At 51.3% G+C, this 18291-nt stretch overlaps 1 protein-coding gene across 1 annotated transcript; it reads left to right on the forward strand.

Annotated features, from left to right (window-relative positions):
* Positions 1-114: 114 nt before the first annotated feature.
* On the forward strand, positions 115-18085 carry Tmem38a (transmembrane protein 38A). Its single transcript, XM_047532609.1, has 6 exons — positions 115-328; positions 11164-11320; positions 11523-11707; positions 13658-13745; positions 15339-15456; positions 16582-18085. The coding sequence occupies exons 1-6, from the start codon at positions 205-207 to the stop codon at positions 16816-16818; spliced, it is 909 nt and encodes a 302-aa protein (XP_047388565.1). The 5' UTR covers positions 115-204; the 3' UTR covers positions 16819-18085.
* The last annotated feature ends 206 nt before the right edge of the window (positions 18086-18291 follow it).

The raw sequence follows: 18291 nt of genomic DNA on the forward strand, positions 1-18291 counted from the left end.
CATGGGACCCGCTCGCCCGACTCCGTGGGACTGGGCGGCCCGCCACCCGCCCCGGGGTGAGCCGTCGCCCCTCCTCTCCCGCGGGGGACGGGCTGGGGGTGGCGCCTGGCGGGCCGGGGCGGGCCCAGCGGCGGGGGGCAGTCGCCGGGCCGCGGGCGGCGGGACGGACAGGGCCGGGGGCCGTGGTGGCACCCGGCGCGCGCCATGGACCTGCTGTCGGCGCTGAGCCTGGGCGAGCTGGCGCTCAGCTTCTCGCGGGTGCCGCTCTTCCCGGTCTTTGATCTTAGCTATTTCATCGTCTCCATTCTCTACCTCAAGTATGAACCAGGTGAGCTCGGGCCGGGGGCTGGAAGGGGGCGGTATCGGAGGACGGGGGACGGAGGTAAACTCTGGGGTCGCAGGAGAGGGAGAGCCCTGGATGATGAAGGCGGGAGTGGGTAGACAGAACCAGGGACTGGGTCGAGGGAGTAGGCGGATGCTGAGATCCTGGGGTTCTCCCACGCGGGCGCGGGCTAAGGAAGGAAGCCCCCGGGATGGTGGGACTGGGGGAGGGTGAGTAGATGCGGGTGCGAGGGAAGAAGGAGCGAGCTTGTTAAGAGGAGGGGGAACATCTGCGGGGGAGGTGACGAGATGGGGCAGGGCTGCATGAACTTGGGCAAGGGGCTTAGACAGGCGGGGGTCGGCGCTGCTGGCAGCGTCAGATGTCCTCGCCGCCTGCTGCTGTGACCTCCCTTAATGCCCTTGGCACACAGAGTGGGAGCGGCTGATTAGTGTCTATATAAGGGCTGGCCTTGCAAGGGGCTGCGATCAGGTTCAGTGAAAGTGACACCGGGGCCCCCCTCCTTGCTGCATCTATCTGGCACCCGCTCCTACCGTTCCTTCTCCGTCAGCCGGGTGGTGCTGGATCTCAGAGCCCTGTGGGAATTCTTCCAGGCTTGGACTGGGATCCTTTCCACCTATGGAGCAGATCCGGCCTTGGGGCTGGGTGATTTGGGGTCATCCTCCTCCCTCAATTCCAGACCCTCTTGGGGAATTGCAGAAGATTGACTCTGTTTCTGTAAGTTTTTTAAAGCTTTTTTTTTTTCCCAAATGAGGACGAATGGCCTCTTTAGAATGTATTCTACTTTTATACAAGGTTCACCAAAGCAAATTTTTCTTGTTCATTTCCTAGTACTTTCTTTATCCTAGTGCACCAGCAAACTTAAAGGACCAGAGAATTTAGCTTTAGAAAAAAATCAATCACTGGAAACATTGTGACCTTTTCTCCCAGTTTGATATAAATTACCCCCCATATCTCAGAATGGAAGTGACTTTTATTTTTCAGGGGATAAAATAGATACTCACGTTCACTAAAAAAATCAAACCGAGAAGCAAAAAGAGTTAATTTCATGGTGGCCACCCTTCCAGAGCGTGCTTCTGTGCATTTGTACCCATACAGTGGTAGGTATAAGTGCGTGGTCTTACACAAACAGGATCACACTCTACTGTCAGGTAACTCTGTTCTATTTTTGCCTACCCACATGCCAAAGCCTATTTCTTTAATAGCTCTTCTGGAAAGCAGTTACTTTGCAAAGCAAAATAAGCCTTTGTATTGTCCTATCATGAATGTGAGGCTGTGTATTTCCTGTCTGAAGAACTCCTGATGGCCATTGCCAGTTCTCTGGGCAATTTCAAATTCAGCACCCCTTGGAAAATCTAAAATGTGAGGAGGCAGGTGCCTGGAGGGATGGATGTAGGACACAAGTGACTAGAGAAGGAGGTCTCCATTATGCTGAGAGCCTGAAGAAAGAGTCTGAGTATTTCTCCAAATATTTCTCAGAATAAATGATCTGCTCTAGAATTGCCAGACTGAAGGTTCCAGAAGGTCAAGAAGTGATTCTTAACCCTGGCTGCACATTAGGTGCTCCTGGGGCTTTCAAAGCTCCATCCCTACTCCAGACCAACTGAATCAGAATATCTGGATACTTTGGTTTCACGCCTCCCTCTCCTAGTGACTGCTCTGTGCCATCCAGGTGGAGAATACCAACCCAGTTCAACTCCTCCTTTCATAAATGGGATTTATAAGGAAATGGGTAAGCTTAGAGGGTAAGCTAATTTAAATATGCAGTCACCCGGTGGTCCCATGGCTGGTATATACAGCCTCAGGACTCAAACCCAAGTGTATTTAGTCTTAGAAAAGCAAGCTGCTTGATTGAGCTGTTAGTGCTGTGCATGCTGAGCCTCTGTACCGTTTCTTCTCCAAATCCAGCAACAAAATTTGCATAGCCAGCTATGAAATGACAGTATGGGGCCCCTTGTGCAGAAATGAAGAATTTCAATATGGTGACATCCAGACATTCAATTTGGGGGGCCCTTCTGAGCTCAGGGTTCCCAGAAGCTAGCTCTGGCTGATGAGAGCCAAGCCGGTTTTAAGGAAAAACCACTAACATGGAAGTCAGTTCCACCCCGAGCACAGGCACAGATAGTAACTTGGTTACTTCACTTCTGTGAGCTTCAGTCTGTTCATCTGTGGCATGGAATCATTGGTAAAATAATCCTGGATTCCCTTTCCTGGCTATTGTGGAGATCTGCTGAGAACTTTGTCAGTTGTTGAGTCTAAGGCGTTTGTGAGAGGTGGTTATATTTATTTGAAAGTCTATGGAGAAATGTTATCTGGGGTACTGGTGTTTTCTGGGTCAGACTATCTGGAGAATCCTGGGCCAGAATGAAGCTTAAGGGTGTGCTTCTCAATCTGTGTCACCTGGGAGCTGGTTAGAAATACGAAGTCCCAGGCCCCACCCAGACCTACTGAAACTGAGTCTGTATTTGAACAAGATCCCAAAGTGATCTGTAAGCATGCTGAAGTTCAAGAAGGAATGAACTAAAAGAGGCAAGGCTTCTTATTAAATCTGGAGCTTCCTCAGGGCAGGAGGTTGGAGTCTGGCCCTTTTCTGGAGCCTCAAAATCCATGCAAGAAGGGAGGACATAGTAGGTGCTGTATGCACAAATGAATGAGCGAATGACAATCCTAGATACCTAAAGCCCTGATCCATCCAAAGAAACTGTCAGAAAGTGATTCTCAAACTTGGTTGCATATCAGCTCACCTGAGTCACTTAGTCTTTCATCCAGGCAGCCCCAATCTATCTTTGAAATCAGAATCACTGGGGGTGGCACCAACATCAGTACAGATGCCTTTCGGTATCCACAGGGGACTGCTTCTAGACACCCTCCACAACAACGGATACCAAATCCAGGGTGCTCAAGTCCCCTCTGTACAATGGTGCAGTATTTGCATAGAACTACACACAATCCTCCTTAGACTTTAAATCACCTCCAGATTACTTGTAACGCCTAAAACAATGTAAACACTGTGTGCATAGTTGTAATTCTGTATTGCCTAGGGAATCATGACGAGGAAAAGCCTGGGCATGTTCCATACAGAGGCAGGGTTTTCCCTCAAATATTTTCAGTCCAACGTTAGTCGAATCTGCAGATTCAAAATCCACAAAGGCTGAGTATATTTCTTGGGGTTCCCCAGGTAAGAACCACTTTGCTACACAGGTTTCCCAGCCTCAGCTCTAGACATTTAGGGTGTTGGCCACCCTGTGAATTTTGAGATACCGTATAGCATTACTGGCCTCTACCCTCTAGATGCCAACAATACCCCTGCCCCCCCCAGTAATAATGACAACCAGAAGTGTCCCCAGACATTGCCAGTGGTTGGAAGGGGCTCAAAAATGGTTCATCTAGACCATAAATCTCAAACTCCAGTGACTCCAGGGGCAGGCAGGCTATACGTAGGGAAGCAAACCAGGTAAAGACCGTGCCCAGGTGAGAGCCAGTCAGGGGCACCTCCACCTTGTTGGAGCTGGAACTGCCAGAGCTGTTTTTTCAAGGGAAACTAGAAATGTAGACTTGTAGCTCTGTGTGCTTCTAGAATGTTCCCGACATTCCGTCCAAACATTTTTTCTCTTTTAAATTAATAGACTATTTTTTTCAGAGCAGTTTTATGTCCACAACAGAATTAAGCTGAAAGTACGTGGTTTCCATATGCTGGCCCCCAGCCCACACTCGGCCTCCCCATCATGAACCAGAGTGAAATGTTTGTTCCCAGTGATGAATCAACAGTATTGTCACCAGCAGCAGCAGCAGCAGCATTTTTCAATGCTGGGGATGGAATACAGGGCTTCACATGTGCTAGCCAGGCACTGTAACCCTGGCCACACCCCCATCATCATCATGTGATCATTATTATCATGTATATCAGCATCACCATCGACCAGAGTCTGTCTACATCAGGGTTCCATTCTGTGGATTCCAGCAACTGTGCAACAAGTGTCCACCATGGTAGCGTCACACAAAATCATTTGACTGCCCTAAGATTCTCTGTACTTCACCTATTCATCCCTCCCTTCAGGAGCAACCACGGATCTTTTTACTGTCTATTGCTGTCTCTTTTCTGAATGTCAAAGAGTTGGACTCATGTAGTAGGTAACCTTTTCAGACTGGCTTCTGTAACTCAGTATACATTCAAGGCCCACATCCCTGTCTTTCTGCCTCTCACCAGCATGCCGAATACTATGCCACCGTACAGTTGGATGCACCGTTGTTTATCATTCGTGGTTAGAATCTGATTATTTCTAGGACAATGGAGGCAGAGGAGTCAAAGAGCAGTTCATCCGTTCCTGGTTTGACACCTCTGGTTTGAACTATAGGCTTTCTGAGGTTAAGTTGGTTCTCATCCTTCAGCCTTGGGAGACTGAGTCCATGATCTGCATCTTAAATGGGAGGAAACAGGCAGAGAACTGAGCTCAAAGGTTTAGGAGAACAGAACTTGTCTTAGTCACCACGCCACACATTTTAGACTTCAAATTAAGTAACCCAGAACAGCAATGCTAAGATGCACTGGGGACCCTTCTAGCACTGTGCTGCTGTCTGCAAATGAGGTGTCGAGTCCAGAGAGGTGGTGCCATGGAGTCCATCACAGACTAGCAGCAGAGGACCAAGGTGTCTTCCTCCCTCAGGAAAAGCGTTCCGTTTTTAAAATCCATCCTGTGGGGTTGGAGGTGTAGCTCAGTGGTAGAGTACTTGCCTGGCAGGTGTAAGGAAGGCATGGGTTCCATCACAGCACACACACACACGCACACACACACACACACACACACACAATCCACCCACTGAAATTCTCACCCCCAGATATTTTCCATTTTTGTTGAATTCCAAGATTACACAATTCCAAATGCATAATTGCTACGCACTAAGCAATTTCTTTACCCTCTCAGCACCCTGTGGAATGACTGATAACACAGGGTGGCCCATCTTGGCTAGGTTTGCCTAAGACAAGCCCCACAAGTCCATTGTCCCAGGAAACCCCCGGACTCAGGCAAAGCATGATGGTTGGTCGCCATCTTCATTATGCACATGAGCAAACGGCCCGCGTGACCAGCCCAAGCTTAGCCAGTGAGAGGGCAATGCATTCACAGCATTTGAATTTGCAACCCAGGTTCTCCAGGTTCCTACCCCCAACCCAGCAAGAGGAACCAAGGACTTGTCAAAGAACTATGCCTGGGTTTTGGAGCCAGGGGGACAGTTTCTGAGCCATGGCCTTGCTGTGGATCCTTGGGGCAGGGCTGTCTCCTGAGACCTGTCTGTCCTTCTGAGGTTGCTAGAGGGATCCATGATGATAGTGCCACCTCAGGGACGGGTATATGCTCATCCTGGTCTTTTGACAGTAGGACAGACAGACTGGGGAACAGGGGTGGGAGACAGTTATTTGCCCAAGCCACCCCAGGGTAAATGCTGAAACCAGCACCTGGGCATGCTTGTGGAACAAACCCAGAGGCTGCTTGTCATGTTGCTCGCTGAACCTCAGGCCCCAGCCCCCACTCCCCAGCTCGGCCACTGGGAGGATCCCAAAGGACATAAGAAAGACCCTGGAAAGAATTCAGCCCCTGGGAGTTATTTTTAGATGCAGAAGTATCCATTTCTGCAAAACATGGGTGCCTCACCTGACCTGGCTCCTGAAGGACCCACCAGCTGCTCTGGAGGATCAACTCTCAGTGGAGGCCATGTTTTAAATAGATAGCCAGGACGGGAGAGGAGAGCACTGGGCTTCATATCCAGGGACCTTGGTTAATGTTGAGACAACACTGAGGGCCAGGAGGAGATGCAGTCAGGACTCATTACCCCAGCCCTCATAGGCAAAGATGGAATTAGGGTTCCCATCTGACAATAAGAAAGATATGCAGAGAAAAATTGGTTCTTTCAGGGTCACACGGTTAGTTGGTGGGAGTGACAGAAGAGAGTGTATTCATCACATACTTTACAACTACTTGTATTGGGCATGTGTGATGATCAGAAAATATAGTCTGTGGAAGAGATGCACCCATAAATTCTATATAGTCCTACAGTGGAATGCTACATAGCAGTGAAAATTAATGTTACCTGTGAAAATATTGTGCTAAGTAAAAGAAGCCACACAAAGGCCACATGCATTTTCTGATTCCACCTATTTGAAATACAAATCAGCCCTCTCTATCCCAGGATTCATCCAACCATGGATCAAAGCCATTTGAAAAAAGTTGCCTCCAGGCTGAACATGAACAGACTTTATTTCTAGTCATTATTCCTAAACATGCAGTATAAAAATTACTGACATGGCGCTTACGTTGCACGAGGTCTTCTAAGTCATCTAGAGGTGATTTAAAGCCTCTGGGAGGGCTGGAGGGGCCAGTGCAGCACAATGCATACGACAGGAGGACGTGGTGGGGGAAGCCACTCACTTCATGGAGGCCAGAAAGCAGACAGGAAGGGGCCACAGTCCCACTTGAGTGCACCCCACAGTAACCTAACTTCCTCCCACTAGGTTCTAGCTCTTAAAGGTTCCACCGCCTCCGAACTTGCCTCAGGTTGGTGATCAAGCCTTTAGTGTATGGGCCTTTGGAGGACATTAAGATTCAAACCATCACGTGGGGCACAGAGAATGCCTGGCCTAAGACTTGCTCAGCATTGCCAGCTGCCTCCGGGGTGGTTACGCCCACGATGTTCCCACCTGTTTTGCATGAGAATCTCAGGCATTGAAGGACATTTCCCCTCTGTGAGGTTGACCAAACTGTAAAGGAAGTATCTCCTTCTAGGCAGTAGAACTTTGTGTTTCTCCATTAAAGGACAGACATGGAAGATTATTGTTCTTATAACAATCTTGCAACGTGATCCAAGGTGCCCAGCACAAAATGCCTCTTCATTTGCTTAAATATGAACTCCACTATAGCTGGGGTTGTGACACGGTAGTAGAGTGCTTGCCTAGCATATGCAAAGTCCTGGGTTCCATCCCCCACAATGCAAAAAAAAAAAAAAAAAAAAAAAAAAAAGGGAGAGTGCTGGAATATCAACTCTATGATGGCGGGGACCTAATCTGTCTTGCTCATCACTGTAGCATCAGGATCCAGCATGGTACACCTTCACCGTGAGTCCGTTCACGCACAGCTGTTCCGGGGACAGCTACTAGGCGTCAGGCACAACCTGTGCACCTGGGACCTGGCAGCAGCCGAGGCCTTGGTGGTCCCTGCACACGTGGAGGGATGAAGATGAGTCCACTTGCTGAACGTGTCCATAGTGTGTAGAGGTGTCCTCGTCAGCTTGGGCTGCTATAAAACAATCCCACTGACGGTGGCTGTCAACCACAAACACCTGCTCCTCACAGCTCTGGAGGCCGCACGTCCGAGGGTGGGGTGCCAGCCCAGTGGGGCTCTTGCAGGGGTCTTCAGTTTGCAGGCTGCCCCCTCCTCGGGTAACCCCCTACGTGGAGAGACTCCTACAGGGCCCTGATCCTACTCACGGGGGGCCCACCTTCATGCCCCAGGCACCTCCAAGAGCTCTGCCTCCTGAAGCCATCACACTGGAGAAGGTCGGGCTCCCACATGAGGTGACGTTTGGGAGGACGTGGACATGGGTCCAGAACAGAAGGCGTTCCTGGCATGGAGAGACCAGATGTTCAGAGGTGACCACTTAGAGATAAAGGCATCCAACGTTCAGAAAGAACGACACTTCTACCCCTTCCACATACACAGGCACAAAAGAAGAAAATTAAAAAAGGAAATACCTAAACTAAATTCCCCTCCCCGCCACTGCCCACCCAGTACTGGGATTGAACCCAGGGCAGGGCTGTACTTTTGAACTACATCCCCAGCACCACCACCCCTTTTTCAAACATTATTAGTTGTCAACGGACCTTTATTTTTTATTTCTATGTGGTGCTGAGGATGGAACCCAGTGCCTCACACGTGCAAGGCAAGCACTGTACCCCTGAGCCATAACCCCAGCCCCCAGTCCCTTTTTTATTTTTATTTTTGAGGAGGGTCTCACTGTGTTGTCCAGGCTGGCTTCAGACGTGCGATCCTCTTGCCTCACACCTCCGAGCAGCTGGGACTACAGGCACACACCATTCGCCCAGCTTGTCTGATTATCTCTTTATTAATAAGAGGTTACGTCTGTAACCTCTTTGTCTTATGTCCATACTGAGTGAAGTTTTTATTTAAGTACAGCATTTGAGACCTGTAAGCAAAATACCTGAAGCTGGGGTCTGATAAGGAGAAGGTTCACTTAGCACATGGTTTTGGATACGGAAGGTAGATCGGGAGGCCTCGTGTTCAGCCTCTGCTGAGGGCCTCAGCGGGTGGCATTGTGGAGGGAGCTCTTGCAAAAGGGAGCGGTCACGTGGTGAGATAAGAGATTCAGGGGTCAGGCTTCTCTTTTTCCTTTGTAGTGCTACAGATGGAACCCAGGGCCCTGCCCATGTTAGGCAAGCACTCTAACACAGCCATTTTTTACTGTTAATTATTTTGAGACAGGGCCCCAGTAAGTTGCCCAGGCTGACCTTGAACCTGCAACCCTCCTGCCTCAGCCTCCCAGGTAGCTGGGATTACACGTGTGCACCTCCGTGCCTCCCACAGGCCTCACCACCTCTCAAAAACACGACAGCGGAGACCAGGTTTCCAAAACTTGACCTGTTGGCAGAGAAACCACGGGCAAAGCACAACAAGGGGCATCCTGGGTGTCAGGCGTGGCTGAGGGGGCAGAGCAGCCGTTTCGCACGCCTTGGTCCTAAAGTTTTTCTCTGCAAAATGGAACTAGTCAGGGAGGGAATTGAAATGATGGAATAAGTGACTCAGGCATGGCAGTCGAGGACGGTGACGATATTAGCATGAAGATGGAGCCTAATTAGTTCCCAGATCAGGAAGATTTTAAATGAAGAGTACAAAGTGCAAGAATCTGTTGAATAGGTGTTATTCCTGTGCCTCTCATGTTGTGTTCCCAAAAACTCATTTTTAAAGGACTAGACTCCTCCTTATTGTGGAAATTGTGTGTGTGTGTGTGTGTGTGTGTGTGTGTGTGTGTGTGTGTGTGTGGCGTGGGTGTGATCTGGAATTTTTAAGTGATTTTTATCTTGAAAGAGTTTATGACTCAATGAGAAGTTGCAAAAATGGTAACAGAGTTTGCAAGAACCCTTCACCCAACTTCCTATAGTGATGACATTGTGCAGAACAACAGCTTCTTAGTAACACCAGAGGTTGTCATTGGTGTAGTGCATTAGATCAACTACAGATTTTAACTAACAGTTTTTACATATACTTTTTTTTAAATGCCTTTATTTATTTATTTATTTGTATGTGGCGATGAGGATCAAACCCGCTGCCTCAGTCATGCTAGGCGGAAGCATTACCAGGGAGCCACTACCCTGGCCCCATTGTGAATACTTTTTTAAAAAATGGTTTTTGAGAGAGTCATACTGCCTTACCCCAGTTTGTCTTCCTGCCTCCTGCTCCAGAATAGCTGGAACTACAGGACATGTCACCTTGCCTGGCACCTCTTGCACATACGTGTGTGCAGCTACTTTTATGAGGCCGTATTACATGTGGGTGTGAATAACCATATAGAGTCAGAACACAGAATGACGCCAACCCCACACTGAAAGCTTCCCCATGCCACCCCATACTGTTAGGGCCTCCTCCCAAACCTGGCTCCTGGTCTCTGTCACTCATCACTGTGCTTCTGTCACCAGGAGAATGTCTTATAAACTATGTCATACAGCATTTCTGGGATTGCCGGCTTCTCGTTCCCCATAATGTCCTCGAGATACTTCCACATGGCGATGGTGGGAAAGCAAGGATCATGCAGTAGAAAGCGGACTTCGAGCTGTGAATCTAGATCTTTCTCTGGGCCGTGTGCGGCGGCCCGCAGTCGCCAGCAGAGGAACCACACTAGAGTGTGCCGGGTGGCGAAGCGGGGATGTGTGACATTTTCAGCCTGCCGTGGGCTTACGGGACGTCACCCGTCAGAAGTCGAGGGGCATCTGCACTCAGTTGTGCCGGCATCACCATGGAGAGAAAGCTGCACCCTGTGGCTCGCATCAGCTCCCGGTTCCTCCAGCCCTTCGCCACCGCTCATCTGCTTTGCTATCCTTTTCACACTGAATGAAATGCCAAGATCAAGAGTGGGGTGGAATCCAAGGCACAGGGCTTGGGAACCCAGGCAAGAGTGCCGGCTCAGCAGAGCGAGGACGCCTCCCTGGAGGACGTGTGCTTTGTGCTCGGCTACTTCTGCTCTTGGATTCTTCTTCCTCCCTCGCCACCATCTTGGAATGGCCTCGCTACCTGCCTGCCCTGTGTTCCCCCGTTCACGTAGTTCAGTACTCAAGGACTCCCTTAAGCATGCCCTGTGCGTTCCCAACACCGGCTCGCCTTCCCCGTGCCATGCCCCAGTGGCTCTCCCCCAGGGACACAGGGCTGGGCGCTCTCCAGCTGTTGCCTTTTCTGCATCTCTGCTTGCCCAGGACCCAGCTGAGCCCTCTCCCCAGCACAGGCGCGTTCTGTGAGCAGGAGGAAGTGCGCTCAACCACAGGAACCTGACCCTACTTGTACTTGCTTTTATTTTTCCACTTCATTTTGCTGTGTTTTGTTATGTCATCATCACACTTCTCTGAGCATGGTGGGAAGAGCCCCCGCTCAGCGCTGCTGCTTCTCTGTGTGGCCTCTCTGAGCCTCCCTGAAATTGGCTCACTGCTGGGCACTGGGTGGGAGCATTAAGAAAGGCGGCCAGATCGGGACAGGCTGACCTGCGTCACGGGATGAAGCATGCTCTTGGTGCTCTGGTGACAGAGCGGGGGACATTCCTGTGCCCCACAGGAGCGGTCGAGCTGTCCCGGCGCCACCCGGTGGCCTCCTGGCTGTGTGCCATGCTGCACTGTTTTGGGAGCTACATCCTGGCTGACCTGCTCCTCGGGGAGCCCGTGATTGACTACTTCAGCAACAACTCCAGCGTCCTGTTGGCCTCGGCTGTCTGGTAAGCCATCCAGGGTGAGAGGCAGGGAGAGTGGGCTGGGGACAGAGGTGACCCCACACCAGGGAGGTGGAAGGAAGCAGTAGGTCAGAGGAGCCAGAACCCACCCACTCGGCCTCCAGGGGACCCTGAGCCGGGCAGGGGGAGGAGGGTGTGGCATGACCCCTCTGTCTGCTGCCCGACGCAGGACCTTCTCTCCCCAAAGGTACCTGGTTTTCTTCTGCCCCCTGGACCTCTTCTACAAGTGTGTCTGCTTCCTGCCAGTGAAGCTCATCTTCGTGGCCATGAAGGAGGTGGTGAGGGTCCGCAAAATCGCAGTGGGCATCCACCATGCACACCACCACTACCACCACGGGTGGTTCGTCATGATCGCCACGGGCTGGGTCAAAGGTAAACCTGGTGAAATAGCACCCCAGACCTCCCCACCGGCCAACACCCAGTCCATAGCTGTGTGGCCAGTTCCTAATCGATAGGACGTGGGTGACAGCAAAAAGAACCAGTATTCTTAGAGCAGGGTTTCTTGGCACTGCTGGCATTTGGGTGCATCGTTCTTGGTGGCAGGTCTGCACTGTGTGCTATAGGAGTCTGAGCTACATCCTGATCTCCCACTACGTGCCAGTAGCACCCTTGTGCCCAGCCGGGGTGAACAGCGATGTCCCAGACCTTGCCAAAATGCCTCCTAGAGAGCCAAGCCACCCAGGTGAGCACTCTTTCTGCAGAGCACTAACTCCAGGGCCTTCCATCTGTGGGGACCTCAGCCCTTCCTGTCAGCCAGTGAAGTCTACAGACCCTTGTAATGTTTTTATTTATTTGTTTATTTACTCATTCATTTATTTTTGGTACTGGGGATGGAACCCAGGGCCTTATGCTTGCTAGGCAAACACTCTACTACTGAGCTACACTCCCAAGTCCATTGTATGTTTTTAAGTGCATAAAATAAATGGGCTAACAAAGGTAGCCCATTATTATAAAATGCAGTTATCAAAATGATTTTTAAGTACAATATCACAATTTCATGCCTCTTTATTAATGCATTTACAGCAGACCTTCCACTAGCCACTAGGAACCATTGAACTTTTGAAGTGATTCTGAAACCATTTGCAACAACTGGAATATGAAAAGGAAAAACATCCATGGATTTTATTGGTGGCTGGAGATGCCTGCTGAGATCACTGCCTCCCTTCACCATGGAAGGAAAGGCTGGTTTCAGTGGGAGGCTGTGAAAATGGAGATGTACTTGTTTCCTGTCCAGCATCGTAGACTCCTGACTCAGGGCAGGTCTTGAGTCCAGGCCTTTGTGTGTCATATCTCATTTGATCCTTAGGAGCGTCTTTTAGGAGAGATCAGCTTCATCCCCTTTTGCTGAGGAGGAACATGAAATGACTTACCCAAGGTCACACAGATAAGAGGCACAGTTGGGTTTGGCTCCAGGTCCTTTGAACGCAGTGTCTGTGTTCTTAATTCTTTTGAAGTTCTCCTTTCCCTCTCCTCCATCCCTTAGTTTTCTAAAGGGCAAACTAAGATAGACTTTAAAAGAAAAATAGGACTGAGGATGTAGCTCAGTGGTCGAGCACTCACTACACCCTGGGCTCAGAGATTAAGAGGGACATTTTTATAATGATAAAAGGGTCAATTTACCAGAAAGATATAACAATTATAAACATATATGCCTCTAAAAACAGCGCCAAAAATACATAAAGCAAAAACTGACAGAATTAAGAGACAGCTTAACATTAATAACTGGAGAAATGGACCAAGGAGTAATAGGAATTTAAAGAAAAAAGACTTAAGTGTGTGCAAAAAGTCTCTGAGCACCTTATCCCCATTTCCTGCCTGTAAAGGGTGGGCGCCCCCAAAGTTACAGTGCGAGAATCACCCTCCATTGAGCCATAGCGTCCTTAGTCACTGCCATTTGAGGCTGGGTCATTTCTTGCTGTGGGCACTGTCTCGAGCATTGTAGGATATTGAGCAGCACCCCTGGTCTCGATCCACTAGATGCCAGCAGTATCCCCTCCCAGTTGTGATAACCCGAAGTGTCTCTGTAGACATTGCCAGATGCCTTGATGGCAAGATAGCCCAGATGAGCACCCCTGGCCCAGTGGTAGATGTCAGGTACCCCATTGACGCACTGGTCCCTGGAGTGAGTTTCCAAGCCTCTTTAGCCAATTGGGGTAAAGGAGAGGATTTCTTCCAGTAATTTTTCCTACGTGCAGCTGATGATCAGGCTCAGTGTCCCCTAACGAAGTGTCCAGCAGCAGATAGGCGCTTCCTTGGGAGTGCAGACAAGAAGAAAGGGGGATGCAGGGTGGCTGGCTTGTTCAGCAGTGCCCTGTCCCATAGGCTCTGGTGTCGCCCTCATGTCCAACTTTGAGCAGCTGCTCCGAGGAGTCTGGAAGCCGGAGACCAATGAGGTCCTGCACATGTCCTTGTGAGTACCCCACAGGCCCTCCCCTCCTCCTCTCTGGGTATTCAGATGTCTTACTCTAGGTGGATACTGATAATAACTTAGAGAACCCTCAGCTCCTGACACTGTCTTTTAGAAGCTTCCAGAGGCTACGTCTGGGGAAACCCACAGTGGGAGCCACAGCTCTGCCTAGAGGGTGGGGGCTGGAGGAGCTGATGTTTGATTTGGGTTTTGAAGGGTGAGTAGGAGTTTTCTGACTAAAAAGGAGCCTCTGACCAGAGACCAGCGTCTCTGCCAACTGTCAAGTCAGAAAAGAGCAATGATTTTACCAGGTCTCCAGGGTAAGGGTGTGTAGTATGAGTGGGACCAAAGAGCTTGGGTGGAGTGTGGGGCGCAGAGCATGGGGTGTGGAGCATGGGTGGCTAGAGCCAAGAAGAGGAAGGTGAGCAGGACCCGAGAGCAGCATCCAGCACCCTGCAGGATCCCGGGATGCAGTTAGCCTAATGCATGTTCGAAGGAAGTAAAACTGTAGCCGTAAAAATAAGACAGAATTAAAAGGCTCACTCACAGGCCAGTGAAGATCACCTCCCATTTCATACTGTGGCAAATATGGCTTTGCCCTCCTCCCAAAGTTGCTTCCCCCGTGAGTTCACCACAGAGAAGTGGGCCCCAGATCCCGGAGCCCTTATGTGGCTTGTTGCCGAGCAGGCAAGTGCCGTCCTCTCTCAGACTCATCAACTGAGTGACGGTCAGGGGCTTCTGTGGGGCGCACACATAGACCACTTGGCCCTGGACCCAATGGTGCCAGGTGGAATCACCACCGAGTGCAGTGAGTGACAGCTCTTCGTATTCTGCAGTGAAGGAAAAGAAAGTTAAGAAGAGCTTGTGCTGCAGTCACACTGTCTGGGGTGGGGGGTGAGCTGTTTGGGGATCCCTAAGACCACCCCGAGTTTCACTGGTTTGCCGGAAGGACTCGCAGAACCCAGCGAAGCTGTTGTACTCAGGCCATGGTTTATTCCAGTGGGAGGACACAGACTGAAATCTGCAGGAGTAATGGGCAGAGCCCAGAGACACCGGACGGGAGCTTCCAGTTGTTTTCTCCCCGTGGAGTCACATGGACACCACTTAATTCTCTGAGCAAAAGTGTGACAACAGGCCTGGTGCACTGCCGGCCAGGGAAGCTCCCCCGAGCCTTGGTGCCCCGGGTTCTGACTGGGGCTCCGTCATGTAGGCACGGTTAACCGCCTGTTGCCTTCATCTCCAGACCCTCCAGAGGCTGAGCAGATGGCATGTCGCCCAAGGCCCCCACCATAAATCATATTGCTGCTCTCTGATGTGACCCAAGGCAAAACAGAAACAAAAACAAGACACTCTTAGCATCCAAAGTCTCAAGGGCTTAGCGGGCACCTCCCAGGAGCCGGACAGAAGCCGGACCTTTACTTCAGGCTAAGTTAACCCATCTGTATACAGAGAGATGCCACTTTATCCCTGCCCCCATGCACCTTCACACTCACGGGAAGCTGGGGAGGAGCCAGGGCGGGGGCAGGCGGGTGCCTGGGTACGACACAGACCGTGGTCTTATGGGTGCCTCCTGGTAATGGCGGCTGCTCCCTCCAGCCCCACCAAGGCCAGCTTGTACGGAGCCATCCTCTTCACCCTGCAGCAGACCCGCTGGCTCCCGGTGTCCAAAGCCAGCCTCATCTTTATCTTCACCATGTTCATGGTGTCCTGTAAGGTAAGCCTCCCTCTGCCCATGGCCTTCCTGCGCTAACCATGCCGCCCTGAACCTCCTGGCATGTGTGTGGGATGTGGGAGTGACTGGACAGAACTGCCTAGGGAAGCTTGGCAGCAGGTCGGTGGAAGGGGAGACTTTACGATGCAGTGTCCATCAGGTGGGGAGGGGGTGAGGAGGACAGGCCTTCTAGGGTGGGTTCAGCCTGGGTGAAGACCGAGGGAGAAGGTGCCATGGCATGGAGACTAGAGGACCTTGAAGCTGGGAAGGCACCCTCAGGTCATCCAGAGCTCCGCTGACCAGGAACGATTCTGGTCTGTCAGGATCATCCCACCCAGGAAGGGTCTTCCGGGCCACTCTCTCCTCAGTCCCAAGGAGGTGGGTTACTCTGCTATGGTTTCCCCAAAGCGTGGAAGGCCCCAGCTTGGGGCCGTGTCCCGCCCCCAGAAGGAAATGTGTGAGTCTCCCTGCATGGGGGGCGAGGGAAACGGGGCCCAGGCTTGTTCCACCTGCTCGTGATCCGGTGCCTGGCCAAGTGCGCTGTCCACTCAGGCGCCTAGTGCAGAACACCAGGGACCCTGGAGCTTATCGTGGTAGAATGTGGTGCTCAGATTTCTGGAGGCTGGAAGTCCAAGATCAGGGTGCCAGCCTGGCTGGACTGCTGAGGGTCCACTTCCCAATTGCAGATGGCGTGTGTCCTCGCGTGGCGGAAGGGCCCAGGGCAGCTCTCCCGGCTCTCGCTTCCTAAGGCACTAAGCCTATTCAGCAGGACTGTGCCCCTATGCCTGGCCACCCCCAAAGGCCTCCTCTCCTAATACCATGACCTTGGCGGTTAGGTTTTAACCTGAAATTGGGTGGACACATTCAAGCTGTGGCTCCTCTCAGTGCCCGTGGGGGGTAACTCATGCAGGATGAGTGTCCAACTGTCCCAGCATGCCAGGCCTGTCCAAGCCTGGCCACCAGAAGTCACGCATCCCTGGACACCTGGTGGTTGGTCATCCTCCTGGAGGTGCACGCAGCCTCAGGGCTGGGGCTGGGTTCCCCCCACCCTGACCTCACTGACCCCTTTTCTCTTCTTCTGTCTTGGTCCCTTTCTGGCTCTCACGGTCCCCTGCCACCTCTCTCCAGGTGTTCCTGACAGCCACTCACTCCCACAGCTCCCCATTTGACGTCCTGGAGGGCTACATCTGCCCTGTGCTGTTCGGAACAGCCTGGGGAGGTGACCATCACCATGACAACCACGGAGCATCCCATGGCGGTTCCCATGGTGGCGGGCCAGGTGCCCAGCATTCCGTCCTGCCTGCCAAGTCCAAGGAGGAGCTGAGCGAGGGCTCCAGGAAGAAGAAGACCAAGAAGGCAGATTAGGAGGTGGCCCAGGGGACCCACGGGCACCAGGGGTAGGACCAGGCCCAGGACCTCACAGCTGGGGGTTATCCTGGGCTCATTGCCCATCTCTGGGCCTTGATCTCCCCATCTGCAAATCGGGGCCATCAGCTCATCCTCCAGGGCTGAGGTAGGGATTAAATGAGATATGATGGTGGACTTTTGTAGGAATGGAGGGTTCCTCTCTCTCTGTCAGGCCCCCTGTAGGGTCACAACTTTTGTAGGGGCGCAGAAAATCCCAGTAGCAGCTCCTACTAAAAATCCTGGCATTTATTCTTTGTTCGTTTTTGGTTTTGTCTTTCTTCTCTGAAATTGTATCTGCACTCAGAGAATTTTAAGCCATGTCGAGACTCATTCATTTGATGGGTATTTCCTAAGGATCTACTATGAGCCAGGTGCTGTGATTTCAAAGTCTTGCTTAGGCTCCTCAATGGTTAGACCTTCCATGCCCAGAACATTCTGAGGCCTGCTGGGCATCCCTGGGTAAGTTGCTTCCCTTCTCTGAGCTTCAAGTTCCCCATCTGTGGAGTGGAGACCTTTGGCCCTCTGTACAGAAGGCAAGACATGGCAAAACTTTATGTGCTCGTAAGCACTGTGCAGTCAGGAAGGGAGGTCAGGGCTGTTGTGAAATAGGATTGAAAACAGCTTTGTGTTTTAGATCATTTGTTTGTGGATCAGAGAACCTCACTGTTACCCAGCCAAAAAGAGACCCCAGTGGACACATCTGAGGCAGGTGCGAGGATTCAAATAGTGATCTTTGGCTTCAGGCTGCCTCCAAACCAAAGACATGCAGCCGGCTGCGGGGGGTTCCAAGATCCAACTCTGTTGAAGGAGCTCCGGGTGCTCACTGTTGGTCCCTGGAAGTGTCAGGCCTTCCTCGTGCTGAAATCTGTCCCTGTCACTCACTCAGTCATTCAACAGACAGACTAATGCCTACTCTGAATGTTTTTGCTGCTGCTGGGCAGGCCAGGAACTTGTACGGGGTGAGCAAACTCCCTCGTCCAAGCCTAGTCAGCAAGACGTCTGAGAGGGGTGGTGGGGGTGGACACGTCCAGTCTCAGGTTGGGTTTGAGCCCAGATCAGGTGGGGTCCCAAGCGTTACCCATCTGTTGGGCAAGTGCCTTGTTCCAGTGATGCCCAGGAGTTGGCTGGGTCCTGAGGCTTCAAGCCCCGCCATTTCATCCTCTTGCATGTCCGTCAAAGCTCGGCATGAGGGGTCTGCCAATAAATTCGATGTGAATGAACCCTCCCGGTTTGTCTGACTGATTCTTTGACCTTGAGTTGTGGGAACAGTGGGGTGATGGATCTGTGGTCTAGCTTGATTGTGGCGCTGTTTCCACAGGGCTGTACGGTTTAGAGCTTATTAAACTTACCTCTTTACATATGCACAGTTCACAGCAGTTGGTTAAATAAGGCTATTTTTTTAAAACCCTTAATAAGAAAAAAGCTCCATAA

This window comes from Sciurus carolinensis, chromosome 17, assembly GCF_902686445.1.
Source record: "Sciurus carolinensis chromosome 17, mSciCar1.2, whole genome shotgun sequence".
Taxonomy (NCBI): domain Eukaryota; kingdom Metazoa; phylum Chordata; class Mammalia; order Rodentia; family Sciuridae; genus Sciurus; species Sciurus carolinensis.